Source organism: Salvelinus alpinus, chromosome 7 (assembly GCF_045679555.1).
Source record: "Salvelinus alpinus chromosome 7, SLU_Salpinus.1, whole genome shotgun sequence".
NCBI lineage: Eukaryota > Metazoa > Chordata > Actinopteri > Salmoniformes > Salmonidae > Salvelinus > Salvelinus alpinus.
This window is the reverse complement of record NC_092092.1, coordinates 62,745,713-62,763,272: the sequence shown is the minus strand read 5'-3', so window position 1 is coordinate 62,763,272 and position 17,560 is coordinate 62,745,713. Positions and strand designations below refer to the sequence as shown.

At 44.7% G+C, this 17,560-nt stretch overlaps 1 protein-coding gene across 2 annotated transcripts in view; it reads right to left on the bottom strand.

The window, feature by feature from the left end:
• The window catches only part of LOC139581447 (glutamine--fructose-6-phosphate aminotransferase [isomerizing] 2-like), a 37,327-nt gene extending 20,066 nt beyond the window's left edge, over positions 1 to 17,261 (bottom strand). The window contains exons 1-7 of one of the 2 annotated variants that reach the window (XM_071411216.1): positions 17,099 to 17,261; positions 12,035 to 12,142; positions 10,717 to 10,821; positions 9,904 to 10,029; positions 7,928 to 7,986; positions 4,414 to 4,548; positions 808 to 869 (exon numbers count right to left, since the gene is read on the bottom strand). In XM_071411216.1, coding sequence (XP_071267317.1) covers positions 808 to 869; positions 4,414 to 4,548; positions 7,928 to 7,986; positions 9,904 to 10,029; positions 10,717 to 10,821; positions 12,035 to 12,142; positions 17,099 to 17,105 — 602 coding nt within the window. In that variant the 5' untranslated portion in view covers positions 17,106 to 17,261. The remainder of the gene's footprint in view (positions 1 to 807; positions 870 to 4,413; positions 4,549 to 7,927; positions 7,987 to 9,903; positions 10,030 to 10,716; positions 10,822 to 12,034; positions 12,143 to 17,098) is intronic. The other variant, XM_071411217.1, reaches the window with a different exon arrangement.
• Between the last annotated feature and the right edge of the window lie 299 nt (positions 17,262 to 17,560).

Sequence of the window (17,560 nt, the reverse complement as noted above, 5' to 3'; positions counted from 1 at the left end):
ATTGAAGAAATCAAGACGTCAGAGGTGATTGAGTGTAATAGGTGCTGGCCAGGGTTTTCTCCCTGAGAAGCAAGAGGAAACAGAGCAGAGCCTAATGAGTCACAGAGAGGAGAGGAGAGCCAGGCAAGAGGCCAGCAGACAGCTTTAGAGAGGCCCAGCAAGGAGTGACTGAACCTGAACCACACTCCTCTCCTTCTCCCCCTCTGTCTGAATCTCAGAGTCACACTGCTTCTCTATACAGTAACACACACACAAGTATGCATGAGGCACACAAAATAACATTTACAACAGTCATTTAGCAGACACTCTTATCCAGAACAATTTACAGGACGCTCTCAACCGATACGCAACACACACACACACACACACACACACACACACACACACACACACACACACACACACACACACACACACACACACACACACACACACACACACACACACACACACACACACACACACACACACACACACACACACACACACACACACACACACACACACACACACACACACAGAGGGATCCACCTCACACTTTCACCCCTTTCCTGTAAATCCTGACTGTTTCAGCTTCCAGTCATCAAACGTGACCCATGGAATAGACGGAATAGACGTAGGCAGAGACACAATCTGAAGACCAATATATGGCTATAATATAATCAGGTTTTATTGCTTTATTGTGGCAATAGACGATGAGTCAATGCCAATGGGTCTTGATAATTTTTTTGATCATGTTTCCATAGTGTGGAGGACTCACAGACAAGACGGAGAGAGACGTGTGAGGAAGTGGACATGGATACTGACCTGGTGGCTACAGCCTCTCCGGGGAAATAATGGCTTTTGAACACCAGGGCGAAGGCCCCCTCCTAAAACAGGATGACAAAGAGGAGAGAATATGTTAGTGTTCATGATGATGAAGATGATGACGAAGAGGAAAAGAAGGATGAAGATGAGAAGGAATTGTAAAAATGCTAAATACATGGGAGGAAAATGTAGACATCAGTTTCAGTCGAACAGACAAACAGTGAGCTGAAAAAGCAACATTGAAATTCCCTGTCTCTTTTTGGATAGACTTCTTAACCTGTATTCCCCCTCGTGGGGAGTAGTAGTGGGGATGTGAGAGAGGGATGAGGGGGATGTTTAGGGAAGCTAAGGGGAATTATTGCATAAAACCAGTGGGGGGGAAGATAGAGGGGAGAGGAAAGGAAGGAGGGGAAGAGGGAGATGGGGGAGAGGAGGGGAAGGAGATGGAGAAGAGAGGGGAGAGGAAGGGAAGGAAAGGGAGGAGAGGGGAGAGGAAGGGAAGGAGATGGGAAAAGGAGATGGAGGAGAGAGTGGAGAGGAGGGGAAGGAGAGGGAGAAGGAGGAGAGAGTGGAGAGGAGGGAATGAGGAGGAGGAGAGGGGAGAGGGGAGAGGAGGGGGGAGTGAGTGGAGAGGACTGGGAAGAGGGGAGAGATTGAGAAGAGGGAGGAAGGAGGGGAAGATGTAGATGGGGGAGAGGAGGAGAAGGAGAAGAGAGGAATGGAAGGAAAGGGAGAAGGAGGAGAGAGGGGAGAGGAGGGGAAGGAGAGGGAGAAGGAGGAGAGAGGGGAGAGGAGGGAAGGAGGGGGGAGAAGGAGATGGATGAGAGAGGAAGGGAAGGAGAGGGAGATGGAATAGAGAGGAGGGGAAGGAGGAGAAGGAGAGAGGAGAGGGGAGAGGGGAGAGGAGGGGGGGTGAGTGGAGAGGATGGGGAAGAGGTGAGAGATTGAGAAGAGGGAGGAAGGAGGGGAAGATGGAGATGGGGGAGAGGAGGGGAAGGAGAAGGAGATGGAGAAGAGAGGGGAGAGGAGAGGAAGGGAAGGAAAGGGAGGAGAGGGGAGAGGAAGGGAAGGAGATGGGAAAAGGAGATGGAGGAGAGAGTGGAGAGGAGGGGAAGGAGAGGGAGAAGGAGGAGAGAGGGGAGAGGAAGGGAAGGAGAGGGAGATAGAATAGAGAGGAGGGGAAGGAGGAGGAGGAAGGAGGAGAGGGGAGAGGAGGGGGGAGTGAGTGGCGAGGACGGGGAAGAGGGGAGAGATTGAGAAGTGGGAGGGAGGAGGTGGAGAGAGAAGGAAGAGGGAGAGGAGAAGAAAGAGAGGGGAGGCAGTGGTCTTTAGACTGTTAAGGGTTGGCTCTGGTCTGGTTTCTATTAGCCCAAACACTGTGAAGCTGTAAGATACTCTTGATCCTCTGTGATCTTCTCAGAGCTTTTACAGAGAGCCAGGGAGAGGGGAGATGGGCCTGGGTTGAGCTAGAGAGAGGGGAGGTGGGGCTGGGTTGAGCCAGGGAGAAGGGTGGTGGGCCTGGGATGAGCCAGGGAGAGGGGAGATGGGGCTGGGATGAGCCAGGGAGAGGGGAGGTGGACCTGGGATGAGCCAGGGAGAGGGGAGATGGGGCTGGGATGAGCCAGGGAGAGGGGAGATGGGGCTGGGATGAGCCAGGGAGAGGGGAGGTGGGGCTGGGTTGAGCCAGGGAGAGGGGAGATGGGCCTGGGTTGAGCTAGGGAGCGGGGAGATGGGGCTGGGATGAGCCAGGGAGAGGGGAGGTGGGGCTGGGTTGAGCCAGGGAGCGGGGAGATGGGCCTGGGATGAGCCAGGGAGAGGGGAGATGGGCCTGGGTTGAGCTAGGGAGCGGGGAGATGGGGCTGGGATGAGCCAGGGAGAGGGGAGGTGGACCTGGGATGAGCCAGGGAGAGGGGAGGTGGACCTGGGATGAGCCAGGGAGAGGGGAGATGGGGCTGGGATGAGCCAGGGAGAGGGGAGATGGGGCTGGGATGAGCCAGGGAGAGGGGAGGTGGGGCTGGGTTGAGCCAGGGAGAGGGGAGATGGGCCTGGGTTGAGCTAGGGAGCGGGGAGATGGGGCTGGGATGAGCCAGGGAGAGGGGAGGTGGGGCTGGGTTGAGCCAGGGAGAGGGGAGATGGGCCTGGGATGAGCCAGGGAGAGGGGAGATGGGCCTGGGTTGAGCTAGGGAGAGGGGAGGTGGGGCTGGGATGAGCCAGGGAGAGGGGAGATGGGCCTGGGTTGAGCTAGGGAGCGGGGAGATGGGCCTGGGTTGAGCTAGGGAGAGGGGAGGTGGGGCTGGGATGAGCCAGGGAGAGGGGAGATGGGCCTGGGTTGAGCTAGGGAGCGGGGAGATGGGGTTGAGATGGGATGGTCTCCAATAAGACAAAACGCAACAACATTAAACACAAAAGAGTGTGTTAAGAACTGAGCGAGAGAGAGAGAAAATGACAGAAAATGACTGGACAATCTAGTAAGTGAAAAAGTGATTAAGTAAGTTAGTCTGTCTCGCTCCTGGTCCCCAGATACAGATGTGATGTCACTAAAGATGTTGTTAGGGCGGTTGCCATGATGACTGTTTTGGCAATGATGTAACACTATTAATGGGACGGAAAGTGAGGTAACGTCATACTGTGCTCAATGGAGATAGATGGGAGGGGGGGGCAGATTTTAGGCCAGATTGGACTCAATGACCCCCTCTTTGACAAAGAGCTACGGGACAGAGATAGGGTATGATGACATCATCGAGAGGAACTGGGAGATATTGTTGCTCTGTTGTTGTTATAAACATACCTATTTTACAATGCTGTTTAAGAACTGGCATTCATCATAGCGCCAGATGGAATCTGAGGGGGTTTTTGTTATTTTGTCAAGCAATTCATTTTTGTTTAATAGCAGTAGCAGTAGTAATAATAATAGTAATAGTAGTAGTGATAGTAGTAGTAGTAGCAGTAGTAATAGTAGTAGTAGTAGTAGTAGCAGTAGTAATAGTAACAGTAGTAGTGATAGTAGTAGTAGTAGTAATAATAGTAATAGTAGAAGTCAATGTAGTAATAGTAGTAGTAGTAGCAGCAGCAGCGGGAGCAGCAGTAGTAGTAGTAGTAGAAGTAGTAGTAGTAGTAGTAGTAGTAGCACCATTGGCAGCAGTAGTTGTAGTAATAATAGTAATATTAGAAGTCAATGTAGTAATAGTAGTAGTAGTAATAATAGTAGTAGTAGCAGCAGCAGCGGGAGCAGCAGTAGTAGTAGTAATAGTAGTAGTAGCACCATTGGCAGCAGTAGTTGTAGTAATAATAGTAGTAGTAGAAGTAGTAGTAATAAATGTAGCAGTAGTAGTAGTAGTAGTAGTAATAATTGTAGCAGTAGTAGTAGTAGCAGTAGTAGCAGCAGTAGTAGTAGCAGCAGTAGCAGCAGTAGTAGCAGAGTAATAATAGTAATAGTAGTAGTAATAGTAGTAGCAGTAGCAGTAACAGTAGTAGCAGCAATAGTAGTAGTAGTAGGGTAGCAGCAATAGTAGTAGTAGTAGAGTAGCAGTAGTAGTAGTAGTACATTACTTAGTAGCACCATAGTAATAACATATTAGCACAGTGTTGAGGTGTCCCAGTACTCACCAGCTGTTGAATGACCCTCTCCACCAGAGTAGAGAAGGACAAGTCGTCTCTCTCACGGTTGTCGTAAACATATTTTATCAGTTTAGGGATGACCTCTGTGTCCGTCTCAGACTCAAACTCGTAGCCCTTGGAGTTCTTAAAGAGGGTGGGGATCAGAATGAATGTTACAAGCTTACTGAAGCAGCACTCCCAGATGTACCTTTAGCTAGACTAACAACTCCTCTAGACTAACAACTCCTCTAGACTAACAACTCCTCTAGACTAACAACTCCTCTAGACTAACAACTCCTCTAGACTAACAACTCCTCTAGACTAACAACTCCTCTAGACTAACAACTCCTCTAGACTAACAGCTCCTCTAGACTAACAGCTCCTCTAGACTAACAGCTCCTCTAGACTAACAACTCCTCTAGACTAACAGCTCCTCTAGACTAACAGCTCCTCTAGCATAACAACTCCTCTAGCATAACAACTCCTCTAGCATAACAACTCCTCTAGCATAACAACTCCTCTAGCATAACAACTCCTCCCTCTAGACTAACAACTCCTCCCTCTAGACTAACAACTCCTCCCTCTAGACTAACAACTCCTCCCTCTAGACTAACAACTCCTCCCTCTAGACTAACAACTCCTCCCTCTAGACTAACAACTCCTCCCTCTAGACTAACAACTCCTCCCTCTAGACTAACAACTCCTCCCTCTAGACTAACAACTCCTCCCTCTAGACTAACAACCCCTCCCTCTAGACTAACAACCCCTCCCTCTAGACTAACAACCCCTCCCTCTAGACTAACAACCCCTCCCTCTAGACTAACAACCCCTCCCTCTAGACTAACAACCCCTCCCTCTAGACTAACAACCCCTCCCTCTAGACTAACAACCCCTCCCTCTAGACTAACAACTCCTCCCTCTAGATTAACAACTCCTCCCTCTAGATTAACAACTCCTCCCTCTAGATTAACAACTCCTCCCTCTAGATTAACAACTCCTCCCTCTAGATTAACAACTCCTCCCTCTAGACTAACAACTCCTCCCTCTAGACTAACAACTCCTCCCTCTAGACTAACAACTCCTCCCTCTAGACTAACAACTCCTCCCTCTAGACTAACAACCCCTCCCTCTAGACTAACAACTCCTCCCTCTAGACTAACAACTCCTCCCTCTAGACTAACAACTCCTCCCTCTAGACTAACAACTCCTCCCTCTAGACTAACAACTCCTCCCTCTAGACTAACAACTCCTCCCTCTAGACTAACAACTCCTCCCTCCCGACTAACAACTCCTCCCTCTAGACTAACAACTCCTCCCTCCCGACTAACAACTCCTCCCTCCCGACTAACAACTCCTCCCGACTAACAACTCCTCCCGACTAACAACTCCTCCCGACTAACAACTCCTCCAGACTAACAACTCCTCTAGACTAACAACTCCTCTAGACTAACAACTCCTCTAGACTAACAACTCCTCTAGACTAACAACTCCTCTAGACTAACAACTCCTCTAGACTAACAACTCCTCTAGCATAACAACTCCTCTAGACTAACAACTCCTCTAGACTAACAACTCCTCTAGACTAACAACTCCTCTAGACTAACAACTCCTCTAGACTAACAACTCCTCTAGACTAACAACTCCTCTAGACTAACAACTCCTCTAGACTAACAACTCCTCTAGACTAACAACTCCTCTAGCATAACAACTCCTCTAGCATAACAACTCCTCTAGCATAACAACTCCTCTAGACTAACAACTCCTCTAGACTAACAACTCCTCTAGACTAACAACTCCTCTAGACTAACAACTCCTCTAGACTAACAACTCCTCTAGACTAACAACTCCTCTAGACTAACAACTCCTCTAGACTAACAACTCCTCTAGACTAACAACTCCTCTAGACTAACAACTCCTCTAGACTAACAACTCCTCTAGACTAACAACTCCTCTAGACTAACAGCTCCTCTAGCATAACAACTCCTCTAGACTAACAACTCCTCTAGACTAACAGCTCCTCTAGCATAACAACTCCTCTAGACTAACAACTCCTCTAGACTAACAGCTCCTCTAGACTAACAACTCCTCTGTTGGAAAACCCACCAGTATTGCAGTTCTTGACCCAAACCGGTGCACCGGGCACCGTCTACCATACCCTGCTCAAAGGCATGTAAATCGTTTGTCCTACCCATTCACCCTCTGAATGACACACATACACAATACATGTCTCAATTGTCTCAAGGCTTAAAAAGTATTCTTTAACCTGTTTCCTCCCCTTCATCTACACTGATGGAAGTGAATTTAACAAGTGACATCAATAAGGGATCATAGCTTTCACCCGGATTCACTTGGTCAGTCTATGTCATTGAAAGAGTTGTTTTGCATACTCAGTGTATTTTAGTATTTATTGAGACTTCACCTGCCACAAGAAACCAGTGAGACAGGACACAGTGACAAAATAAAGTAGTACATACCTTATCGACTTATAGTCATAGCATTTCAACTGCTTATGATACATGAATTGCTAATAATTACTGATAACATTGGTAATAGCTGAGATATGGTCAAATGGGGGAAAAGACCGGAGTAAAGAACATCAGAGTACATTCTTGCGAAGGGTGTGGTTCACAATTTGGCTTCTCCCTTTGTGGTTTACAGCATGTATAGTACAGTCATGGCTAGGGCAGAAACAGCGCTATTTTCCCAGCAACTTTCACTGGTGTATGTTTATTGTAAGTGTCATCAATAAGGGATCCTAACTTTCACCTGGATTCACCTGGTCAGTCTATATCATGGAAAGAGTTCTTCATGTTTTTTATACTCAGTGTAGTTGCAATGGGATAGGTATGAACATTATATGCCACAATAATAAGGAGTGGCAACTAGTAATACCAGTAGCGGTAGCTATAAGTAACTATTCAGGACGGCCTGCTTGTGTGGCACTTGAAAGAGGAGTGGATTAAAATGGAGGCGGGAGAGAGAGCTAGCCTGCTACAGCTGTAATCGGCAATCAAAATAAATGTTCTATCACAGCGAGCATATTAATTTTGGAGAGCCCAAGTGATTCTGAGTTCGGACATATAAAGTTCATATTGAAAACTATTTCTTCGATACATACTTTCCGATTTTACGAACTCCCTTCCTTATTTAAATCACTTGCGCTGCTCACGCTGTGAAGTCCACAATGTAGAGGGGAGCTGAACAAACGCTGTAGGATTTCTACATAGCATATGTACGACTTCTGCCTAAAGTAAACATTGCCCATTGCCACTTTGTCAATGCCATTTCAATTCACTTGCATTTGTGTGGAATAGTGCAACAGTCAAAAAGCCCTACACAAAGGACCCAGGCCTAAGATCGTCAAAGGCAAAGATTCGCATGACAGAAGGCGTGAAACCCTATAACACTTCTGATCATATCTCGGACCATAACCAAGGGTTTGACCCAAAACAGCCTTTATACTGAAATAGAGTGAAACTACAGAAATACATACTGGGGAGTGGAGGGGTAGGGTAGGACTTACCAGGTACTTCTTTAACTCTTTGTAGTTGGTGATGATACCATTGTGGATGACAACAAACTCTGGGGAAAAGAGAGAGAGAAAATACATTAAAGATACTGTACAAAATATGTGTAATATGATAATGTGTGCCTCAGGAAGGACATGGCTATGGCCAACTGAAGTAGAACCTGTCTGTCTGTCCTCTGTCTTCTGTCTGTCTGGCCGTCCTCTGTCTGTCTGGCCGGCCTCTGTCTGTCTGGCCGGCCTCTGTCTGTCTGGCCGGCCTCTGTCTGTCTGCCTGGCCTCTGTCTGTCTGCCTGGCCTCTGTCTGCCTGGCCTCTGTCTGCCTGGCCTCTGTCTGCCTGGCCTCTGTCTGCCTGGCCTCTGTCTGCCTGGCCTCTGTCTGTCTGTCTGCCTGGATTTCTGCATTGATTACTCATAAAATGTGGTATGATCTTCATCTAAGTCGCAATAATAGACAAACACAATCTGACTAAACTAATAACACACAAACAGATTTTTATTGAAGACATTGAGTAATCCTTCTCAGTGCAGGATGGAAAAAGTAAGTGAACCTCCAAAAGGTATTTGGGGTCAGGTGTTTCAATTAAGGATATGAGATATGAGGTGTGGGTTGCACAGGTGCCCTGCCCTTTAAATAAAGCCACACAAAACCTGGTTACTAACAAATCTGTTCTTCTCCAGAATGATTGGTTAGTGTGAACCATGCCTCGATCCCAAACTTTCAAAGGACCTTAGAAGACGCATTATAGAGATGCACGAAGCTGGAAAAGGTTACATTAGCATTGCTAAAGACCTTGGTGTTCATCAATCCACAGTAAGACAACATGTCTACAAATGGAGAAGATTCATGACTGTTGCTACTCTCCCTAGGAGTGGGTGTCCTGCGAAGATCACTCCAAGAGCACAAAGGCCCATCCTGAAAGAGGTGAGAAAGAACCCAAGAGTAACAGCAAAGACTTCCAGAAAACTCTACAAACAACAATAGTCTGTGTTGATGTGTCCACTATCAGAAAAACACTGAACAACAATGGTGTTCATGGATGGACACCACGAAGGAAACCGTCTCAACTTTGCCCAAGACCACCTGGATGTTCCATACTGCTTCTGGGAAAATGTGCTGTGAACAGATGAGACAAAAGTTGAACTTTTTGGGAAAAATGCACAACGCTATGTGTGGAGGAAAAAGGGCACTGCACACCAACACCAAAAACTCATCCCATTTGTGAAGTATGGTGAAGGGAGCATCATGGTTTGTGGCTGCTTTGCTTCCTCAGGGCCTGGACACCTTGCAATCATTGAGAGAACAATGAATTCAAAAGTGTATCAAGACATTTTACAGGAGAATGTCAGGGCAGCAGTCCATGACCTCAAGCTTAAGAGAGGTTGGGTGATGCAACAAGACAATAACACAAAGCACACAAGTAAATCAACTAAAGAATTACTGAAAGGAAGAAAATGTGTGTTTTGGAATGGCCAAGTCAGAGTCCTGACCTTAACCCAATTGAGATGCTGTGGCATGACCTGAAGAGGGCTGTGCAATCAAGACAACCCAGAAATATTGATGAACTGAAACAGATTTGTAGGGAGGAATGGTTCAAAATTCCTCCTCGACGTTGTGCAAGTCTTATAAGCAGCTACAGGAAATGTTTGGTGGAGGTTGTTGCTGCTAAAGGAGGATCTACAAGTTACTAAATTCAAGGGTTCACTTACTTTTTCCAGCCTGCATTATGAATGATTACTCAATGTCTTCAATAAAAATGTGAAAAGTACATCTGTTTGTGTGTTATTAGTTTAGTCAGATTGTGTTTGTCTATTATTGTGACTTAGATGAAGATCAGACCACATTTTATGAGTAATCAATGCAGAAATCCAGGCAATTCCAAAAGGTTCACAAACGTATTCTTGCAACTGTATGTATGGCATGTGTGCGTATGTGTGTGTGTGTGTGCGTATGTGTGTGCAGTGTGTGTTACCGTTGTTCTTGTCGGAGCGCTGGGGATGGCTGTTGAGGGCACTGGGTTCACCGTGTGTGGCCCAGCGTGTGTGAGCAATGCCAAAGTGTGTGTCCAACTCCACCTCCAGATCCATGCAGCCTTTCTCTGCTCACAAGACACATCAAGATCAATGCCATGAGCATGTCATTTTACATGTATGGCAATGACTGAACAGTAACATGAAAGGGAGAAACATTGCATCGGTCAATTAAGGTGCATTATAAAGCACTGTGATAAAGGGTGAAGCTGACAGGACTACGGAAGTGTAATTCAACCTTTTAGCATTACCTAGTGTAGCAGGTGTAAAAGAAAGGCCTGAAACTAGATCCCCTACATACTGGTCTTGACGAGAAGAAAAAAAACTGTCGGGGGAGGTTCTCTTCAGCACTGTTCAACCAATCCAGTAAATGTGGAGGAGGAGTTAAGATGGAGTGTCGCCAGAGACAGTATAGTACGTAGGTTTAGAAACTCTGTTGTGTCGCCTTGTTAACGTCGAAAAACGGAAGTCGCGTCACACGCTCTCTTTTCATTTCCCCTGAAAACCGGAACATCCGGTTGTTGGGGACTCAGCAGAGGCTACCCTTACCGTAACCCTACACTGTCGCCTCTTTCATTAGAGAGGTATTAGTTATGGCAAAGAAGATGGGAAGTAAACTGGAAGGGTCCTGAGGTAGAAGGACAGAGGAGTTACCAAGAAGAGAGAGAGCTACAGACTATAGAATACTTTATAAACACATAATAGTGACGCTGGACAACAGGAATGTGATGGATGTAGGTAGTCATGAGACCTACTGTAGAGCTCTTCATCCAGGGCCTTCACCTTGCCTTTCTTCTTGATGAGAACAATGTTGCTGTTGTCTTCTGTCGTTGTCTTCTTGTCGCCGTCCACAGCGATGCCTGAAACCAGAGAAACAAGGCAAATCTATACCAATACCAACCTTAAACCAATCATCATCAATGCAGGCTATATTAGCTGGCTAATAGGCTGCAGGGCCAGTCAATGAATCAGGTCAACTTTAACTGAGACAATAGTCATGACAATGTGAAAGCTTGTTTGAAAGACTCCAAATCCTAATCCATTTAAAACCCTTTAATGTGATTGAATGATCTTCCCTGAAATCATTAGGGGAAGAGTTAAGTTGTTAATTTAGGGCAAAGAGCTGATTACTGTAGAACCCCTGTGAATATTAACCAGCTGATTACTGTGGAACCCCTGTGAATGTTAACCAGCTCACATAGAATGACAGGTAATGACTGTGTGTGTGTGTGTAGCATACGGTGAGGCTTAGAACAGAACTAAAGGCTACAGATTCTCTCCTCACGAGGGCTGTCTACTACTACCTTCTCTGTTATAAGTTCAACTCAGACTTATCTGAGCGTTGCTGACCGATGCCCTGTCCCAAATCAACCCCTAGCTGTAGCTATGAACAGATAGTGGAAGTAATAAGGTATTAGAGCTAGATGGAGTGTCCACACCAGTTTCAGACGGAGCATGTAATGTCCACACCCCAACTCATCTTACCTGTCCTACCTGTGTGTCAACTTAGCCCTGATTCCTGGACCTAGATCTACAATGCACTCATCAGGATGATCTATAACTGACAGCAACTGGCAGCTTTCAGCTGCCTTGTAAGTGATTAGATACCATACCTTCAGTATGACCACACAGAGCATGTACAAATACTGTCTAACCAGCCCGAAGCACACAGGGCAGAAATCAGTAGTCCTTAGGGTTTAATGATGTAATAGTGCTTTACCATGAGTTGAGTTGTGCTATAAGCCTTAAACTGTCTGTACAGTTACACAGTAAGGCTGGATACATTAATAGTGTGTGTGTGTGTGTGTGTGTGTGTGTGTGTGTGTGTGTGTGTGTGTGTGTGTGTGTGTGTGTGTGTGTGTGTGTGTGTGTGTGTGTGTGTGTGTGTGTGTGTGTGTGTGTGTTTTCAGGGTGATACCCAAGCCGACAAGGTGAAAGATCTGTCGATGTGCCCTTGAACAAGGCACTTAACCCCAATTTGCTTTAGGGGTGCTGTACTACTATGACTGACCGTGTAAAAAAACATATTTCACTGCAAAAATGTAACTGCGAAAATAAAACATATTTATTTACCTGCTGAATCATAGCCTCTGTACTCCAGCCTCCGCAGTCCCTTCACCAGCGTCTCAAATATCTCCTTTCTGGTGCGAGGCACACAGTAATTCAGGTAGGCAAAGATCCCTACAATGAAGCCAAGTGTGTGAGAGAGAGAGAGAGAGAGAGAGAGAGAGAGAGAGAGAGAGAGAGACAGAGAGAGAGAGAGAGACCAAGAGACAGAGACAGAGAGAGACAGAGAAAGATAGCAAGTGATACAGAGACATAGAAACAGAGGCATAGAGACAGAGACATAGAGACATGAAGATAGAGACAGAGACAGAGAGACATAGAGACAGAGACAGAGACATACAGACATAGAGACAGAGATAGAGACAGAGTCAAAAAATAGAGACAGAGATAGAGACATAGAGATAGAGACATACAAACATAGATATATAGATAGAGACATAGAGATAGAGACATACAGACATAGATATATAGAAAGAAACAGAGACATAGAGAAAGAGACATAGAGATAGAGACATAGAGATAGAGACATAGAGATAGAGACATACAAACATAGATATATAGATAGAGACATAGAGATAGAGACATACAGACATAGATATATAGAAAGAAACAGAGACATAGAGAAAGAGACAGAGATAGAGACATATAGACAGAGACATATAGATAGAGACATAGAGACAGATATAGAGACAGACACATAGAGATAGTGACATAGAGTAATAGAGACATAGATATAGAGATAGAGAGATAGAAACAAAGAGACATAAAGATAGAGACAGAGATATAGAGACAGAGACAGAGACAGAGACATAGAGACATAAAGATAGAGACAGAGACATAAAGATAGAGACAAAGAGATAGAGACATAAAGATAGAGACATAGAGACATAAAGATAGAGATATAGAGACAGAGACATAGAGATAGTGACATAGAGACAGACAGAGAGATAGAAACAAAGAGACATAGATATAGAGACAAAGAGACATAAAGATAGAGACATAGAGACATAGAGATAGAAACATAGAGACATAAAGATAGAGACATAGAGACAGAGACATCGAGATAGAGGCATAGAGACATAAATCAGCTCTCTGGTCTTTTCACTGCTTTTTTACCCTCCCTTTCCTTCTTCAATCTTCATATTCAACTTGAGCCTTTTTATCAGTTATTTTACTGAAATGAGCAGTGTAGGTATAATGTAGATTCAGTACTGGGTTGTTGAGTTAGGGAAAGGGCTGCCATTTCCCATAGTCGTGTTACAATTCGTCCTATATTCTGTTAGCAAAGGGTGTAAATCCTATTCTGTTGCTATGGTGCAGCAAACAGTTGATGAGATGAGTCTTGTACTATACATGTTTTACAGTGTATTCATTCAAATATAGAATAAAACTCAGCAAAGTAGCGTAAGAAGTTGAGAGCGGAGACAGATAGTGTCACTCAGTAACCCAACAGTTGTTTGTTGTATTTCATAATCCTCTCTTCCTGTGTTTGGAGAAATCCTCCTCTATAATATACTGTAAACATGGAAGCAGTAGCCTATGCAGATGGGTTACTGACATGGCCAACTGGGACAGATAAGTGAAATTAAATCATACATTTTTTTTTTTTAAGTGTATATCAATGAATTAGTCTCTATCCAACTGGGGAAATAATGGTAGCATTTACAGAATATTTGCTGCTGTCTGAATATTTTATTAATTATTTGTTATATTTATATTATATACAGTGGGGAGAACAAGTATTTGATACACTGCCGATTTTGCAGGTTTTCCTACTTACAAAGCATGTAGAGGTCTGTAATTTTTATCATAGGTACACTTCAACTGTGAGAGACGGAATCTAAAACAAAAATCCAGAAAATCACATTGTATGATTTTTAAGTAATTCATTTGCATTTTATTGCATGACATAAGTATTTGATCACCTACCAACCAGTAAGAATTCCGGCTCTCACAGACCTGTTAGTTTTTCTTTAAGAAGCCCTCCTGTTCTCCACTCATTACCTGTATTAACTGCACCTGTTTGAACTCGTTACCTGTATAAAAGACACCTGTCCACACACTCAATCAAACAGACTCCAACCTCTCCACAATGGCCAAGACCAGAGAGCTGTGTAAGGACATCAGGGATAACATTGTAGACCTGCACAAGGCTGGGATGGGCTACAGGACAATAGGCAAGCAGCTTGGTGAGAAGGCAACAACTGTTGGCGCAATTATTAGAAAATAGAAGAAAATAGAAGAAGTTCAAGATGATGGTCAATCACCCTCGGTCTGGGGCTCCATGCAAGATCTCACCTCGTGGGGCATCAATGATCATGAGGAAGGTGAGGGATCAGGCCAGAACTACACGGCAGGACCTGGTCAATGACCTGAAGAGAGCTGGGACCACAGTCTCAAAGAAAACCATTAGTAACACACTACGCCGTCATGGATTAAAATCCTGCAGCGCACACAAGGTCCCCCTGCTCAAGCAGGCGCATGTCCAGGCCCGTCTGAAGTTTGCCAATGACCATCTGGATGATCCAGAGGAGGAATGGGAGAAGGTCATGTGGTCTGATGATTCAAAAATAGAGCTTTTTGGTCTAAACTCCACTCGCCGTGTTTGGAGGAAGAAGAAGGATGAGTACAACCCCAAGAACACCATCCCAACCGTGAAGCATGGAGGTGGAAACATCATTCTTTGGGGATGCTTTTCTGCAAAGGGGACAGGACAACTGCACCGTATTGAGGGGAGGATGGATGGGGCCATGTATTGCGAGATCTTAGCCAACAACCTCCTTCCCTCAGTAAGAGCATTGATGATGGGTCGTGGCTGGGTCTTCCAGCATGACAACGACCCGAAACACACAGCCAGGGCAACTAAGGAGTGGCTCCGTAAGAAGTATCTCAAGGTCCTGGAGTGGCCTAGCCAGTCTCCAGACCTGAACCCAATAGAAAATCTTTGGAGGGAGCTGAAAGTCCGTATTGCCCAGCGACAGCCCCGAAACCTGAAGGATCTGGAGAAGGTCTGTATGGAGGAGTGGGCCAAAATCCCTGCTGCAGTGTGTGCAAACCTGGTCAAGAACTACAGGAAACGTATGATCTCTGTAATTGCAAACAAAGGATTCTGTACCAAATATTAAGTTCTGCTTTTCTGATGTATCAAATACTTATGTCATGCAATAAAATGCGAATTAATTACTTAAAAATCATACAATGTGATTTTCGGGATTTTTGTTTTAGATTCCGTCTCTCACAGTTGAAGTGTACCTATGATAAAAATTACAGACCTCTACATGCTTTGTAAGTAGGAAAATCGGCAAAATCGGCAGTGTATCAAATACTTGTTCTCCCCACTGTATATATATATATATATATATATATATATATATATATATATATATATATATATTTTAAACTGCATTGTTGATTAAGGGCTTGTAAGTAAGCATTTCACTGTAAGGTCTACTACGCCTGTTGTATTCGGTGCATGCGATAAATACAATTTGATTTTGATTTGATTTAAAGGGCCTGTCTCAATTAGCAAACCTGCATTACAGTGTACTACAGTGGTTCCCAACCAGGGGTACTAGGAACTGAAAAGGGATGGGAACCACTGGTGCACTATATTGCCGGGGTTCTGATAAAAACATAACACGCTTTATGCTCTGGAGAGCACCTCAAAGGGGATCCGTGATGTGTGCAATCAAAGTTCCCAGTCTGCGTGCTGTGCGATGGAGGGAGGTTGGTTTAAGGTGGCCATTGAGCGGAGCACATTGTGCGCAATGTTCGCCTCAACCAGGTACACGCTTAGACAAAAGGGTTCCAAAAGGGTTCTTCTGCTGTCCCCATAGGAGAACCCTTTCTGGTTCCAGGTAGAACCATTTTTGGTTTCAGGTGGAACGTAGAACCCTCACCTTCTGTGGAAAGGGTTCTCCATGTAACCCAAAATAGTTCTACCTGGAACAAAACAGGGAAAATTATTCAAAGGGTACTACTATGGGGACAGCCGAAAAAACCTTTTAGGTTCTAGATGGCATCTTTTTTTCTAAGAGTTGCTGAGAAAAGCAAACTGGCCGACCTTCTCACCTCGGGGCAAAATAGTTACTATTAAACTAAAAGTATTTAATAGTATTTATAAACTTGTTCATTCGAGCCCTGAATGGTGATTGGCTGACAGCCGTGGTATATCAGACAATATATCACGGGTATGACAAAACATGTATTTCTACTGCTCTAATTACGTTGGTAACCAGTTTATAATAGCAATAAGGCACATCGGGGTTTGTGAAATATGGCCAATATACCACCGCTAAGGGCTGTGTCCAGGCACTCCGTGTTGCGTCGTGCTTAAGAAAGGCCCTCAACCGTGGTATATTGGCCATATACCACACCCCCTCATGCATTATTGCTTAAACAATCCTACATTTTCATGATAATACATAATCATATTTCAGCAACAGAAATGTGCGTAGGCCTAGAATCCAACGACTCGGGTGATACCTACATCTTTAAGCATAGGCTACGTTTTGTTTTACCAAAACTTGGACATTTGAGGATTTTGCTCCATGGGCTGATAATATCACATTGATGTGTATCATCATAACCTGCTCACAATACAATGCTGAGCTGTCATTGACAGGCCTACCCCAAGGAGGTACATTGACACATAGCAGCTCAACGTCCCATTCAGGATGCATGGAAGAAGTATGTTAATCTACGGCGGGAGGATCAGAGTCACACCAATATATTGTACTGGGGACCGCAGCTGAACTCTATTACATTGAATCGAGGTTTATATTTAGATATAAAAAATACCTGTACTGACATGTAAATTGCCTACAAGGATGGCACCTCATTCAGCATTCAGTGACGCACATACACAAACTGTCTGAACGGACTGGTTTAAAATAGCCTACAATAACAACATACATAATCATTTTGTCAGATTCCAATAATAGTAATAGCCTAGGCTAAACTAACCTACCGTCATGTTTTTGCATAATGCGTAATCTGTCTCCTGATTAGGCAATCCAGATTGCCAGTTCCATGATGCACAGTAAAAGATGTAGCTCTATCTGACCTTACCACACATGGTTCTGATTGTCTTGTCCAAATGGATACTGTTCAAGGCGATGGCCGGTTCGTGGTAGTTTACGCCGTTACTACTGTCAGTAGTTCCCGAATAGAATCCAAATGAAACTGTGTAAAACTTCTCACTCCCAGCATTTATTTAAAGCCAGTTTCCGCGAGCGAGGGCTCCACCCCCCGACCTCGTCTCCAAGGCAACTAGGGTAACCACCCTTTCACTGTAACGTACACCAACTTTATACTGCAATGTGGACTACTTCCTAGAACTCAAGTTTTACTGTAAACCTGTCCTTACATATTCCAGAGACTTCACATCATACTATAATTGAGACATCATGTGCACTGAACTGAACTAATACCTGACACTTTGCATAATCAAAAAGAGACCAAGGCATTCTTTAACAAACTTCCATGGAGGTAAAGCTTCCTGGAAGCACATTTTCTATCATCAGTGATGGT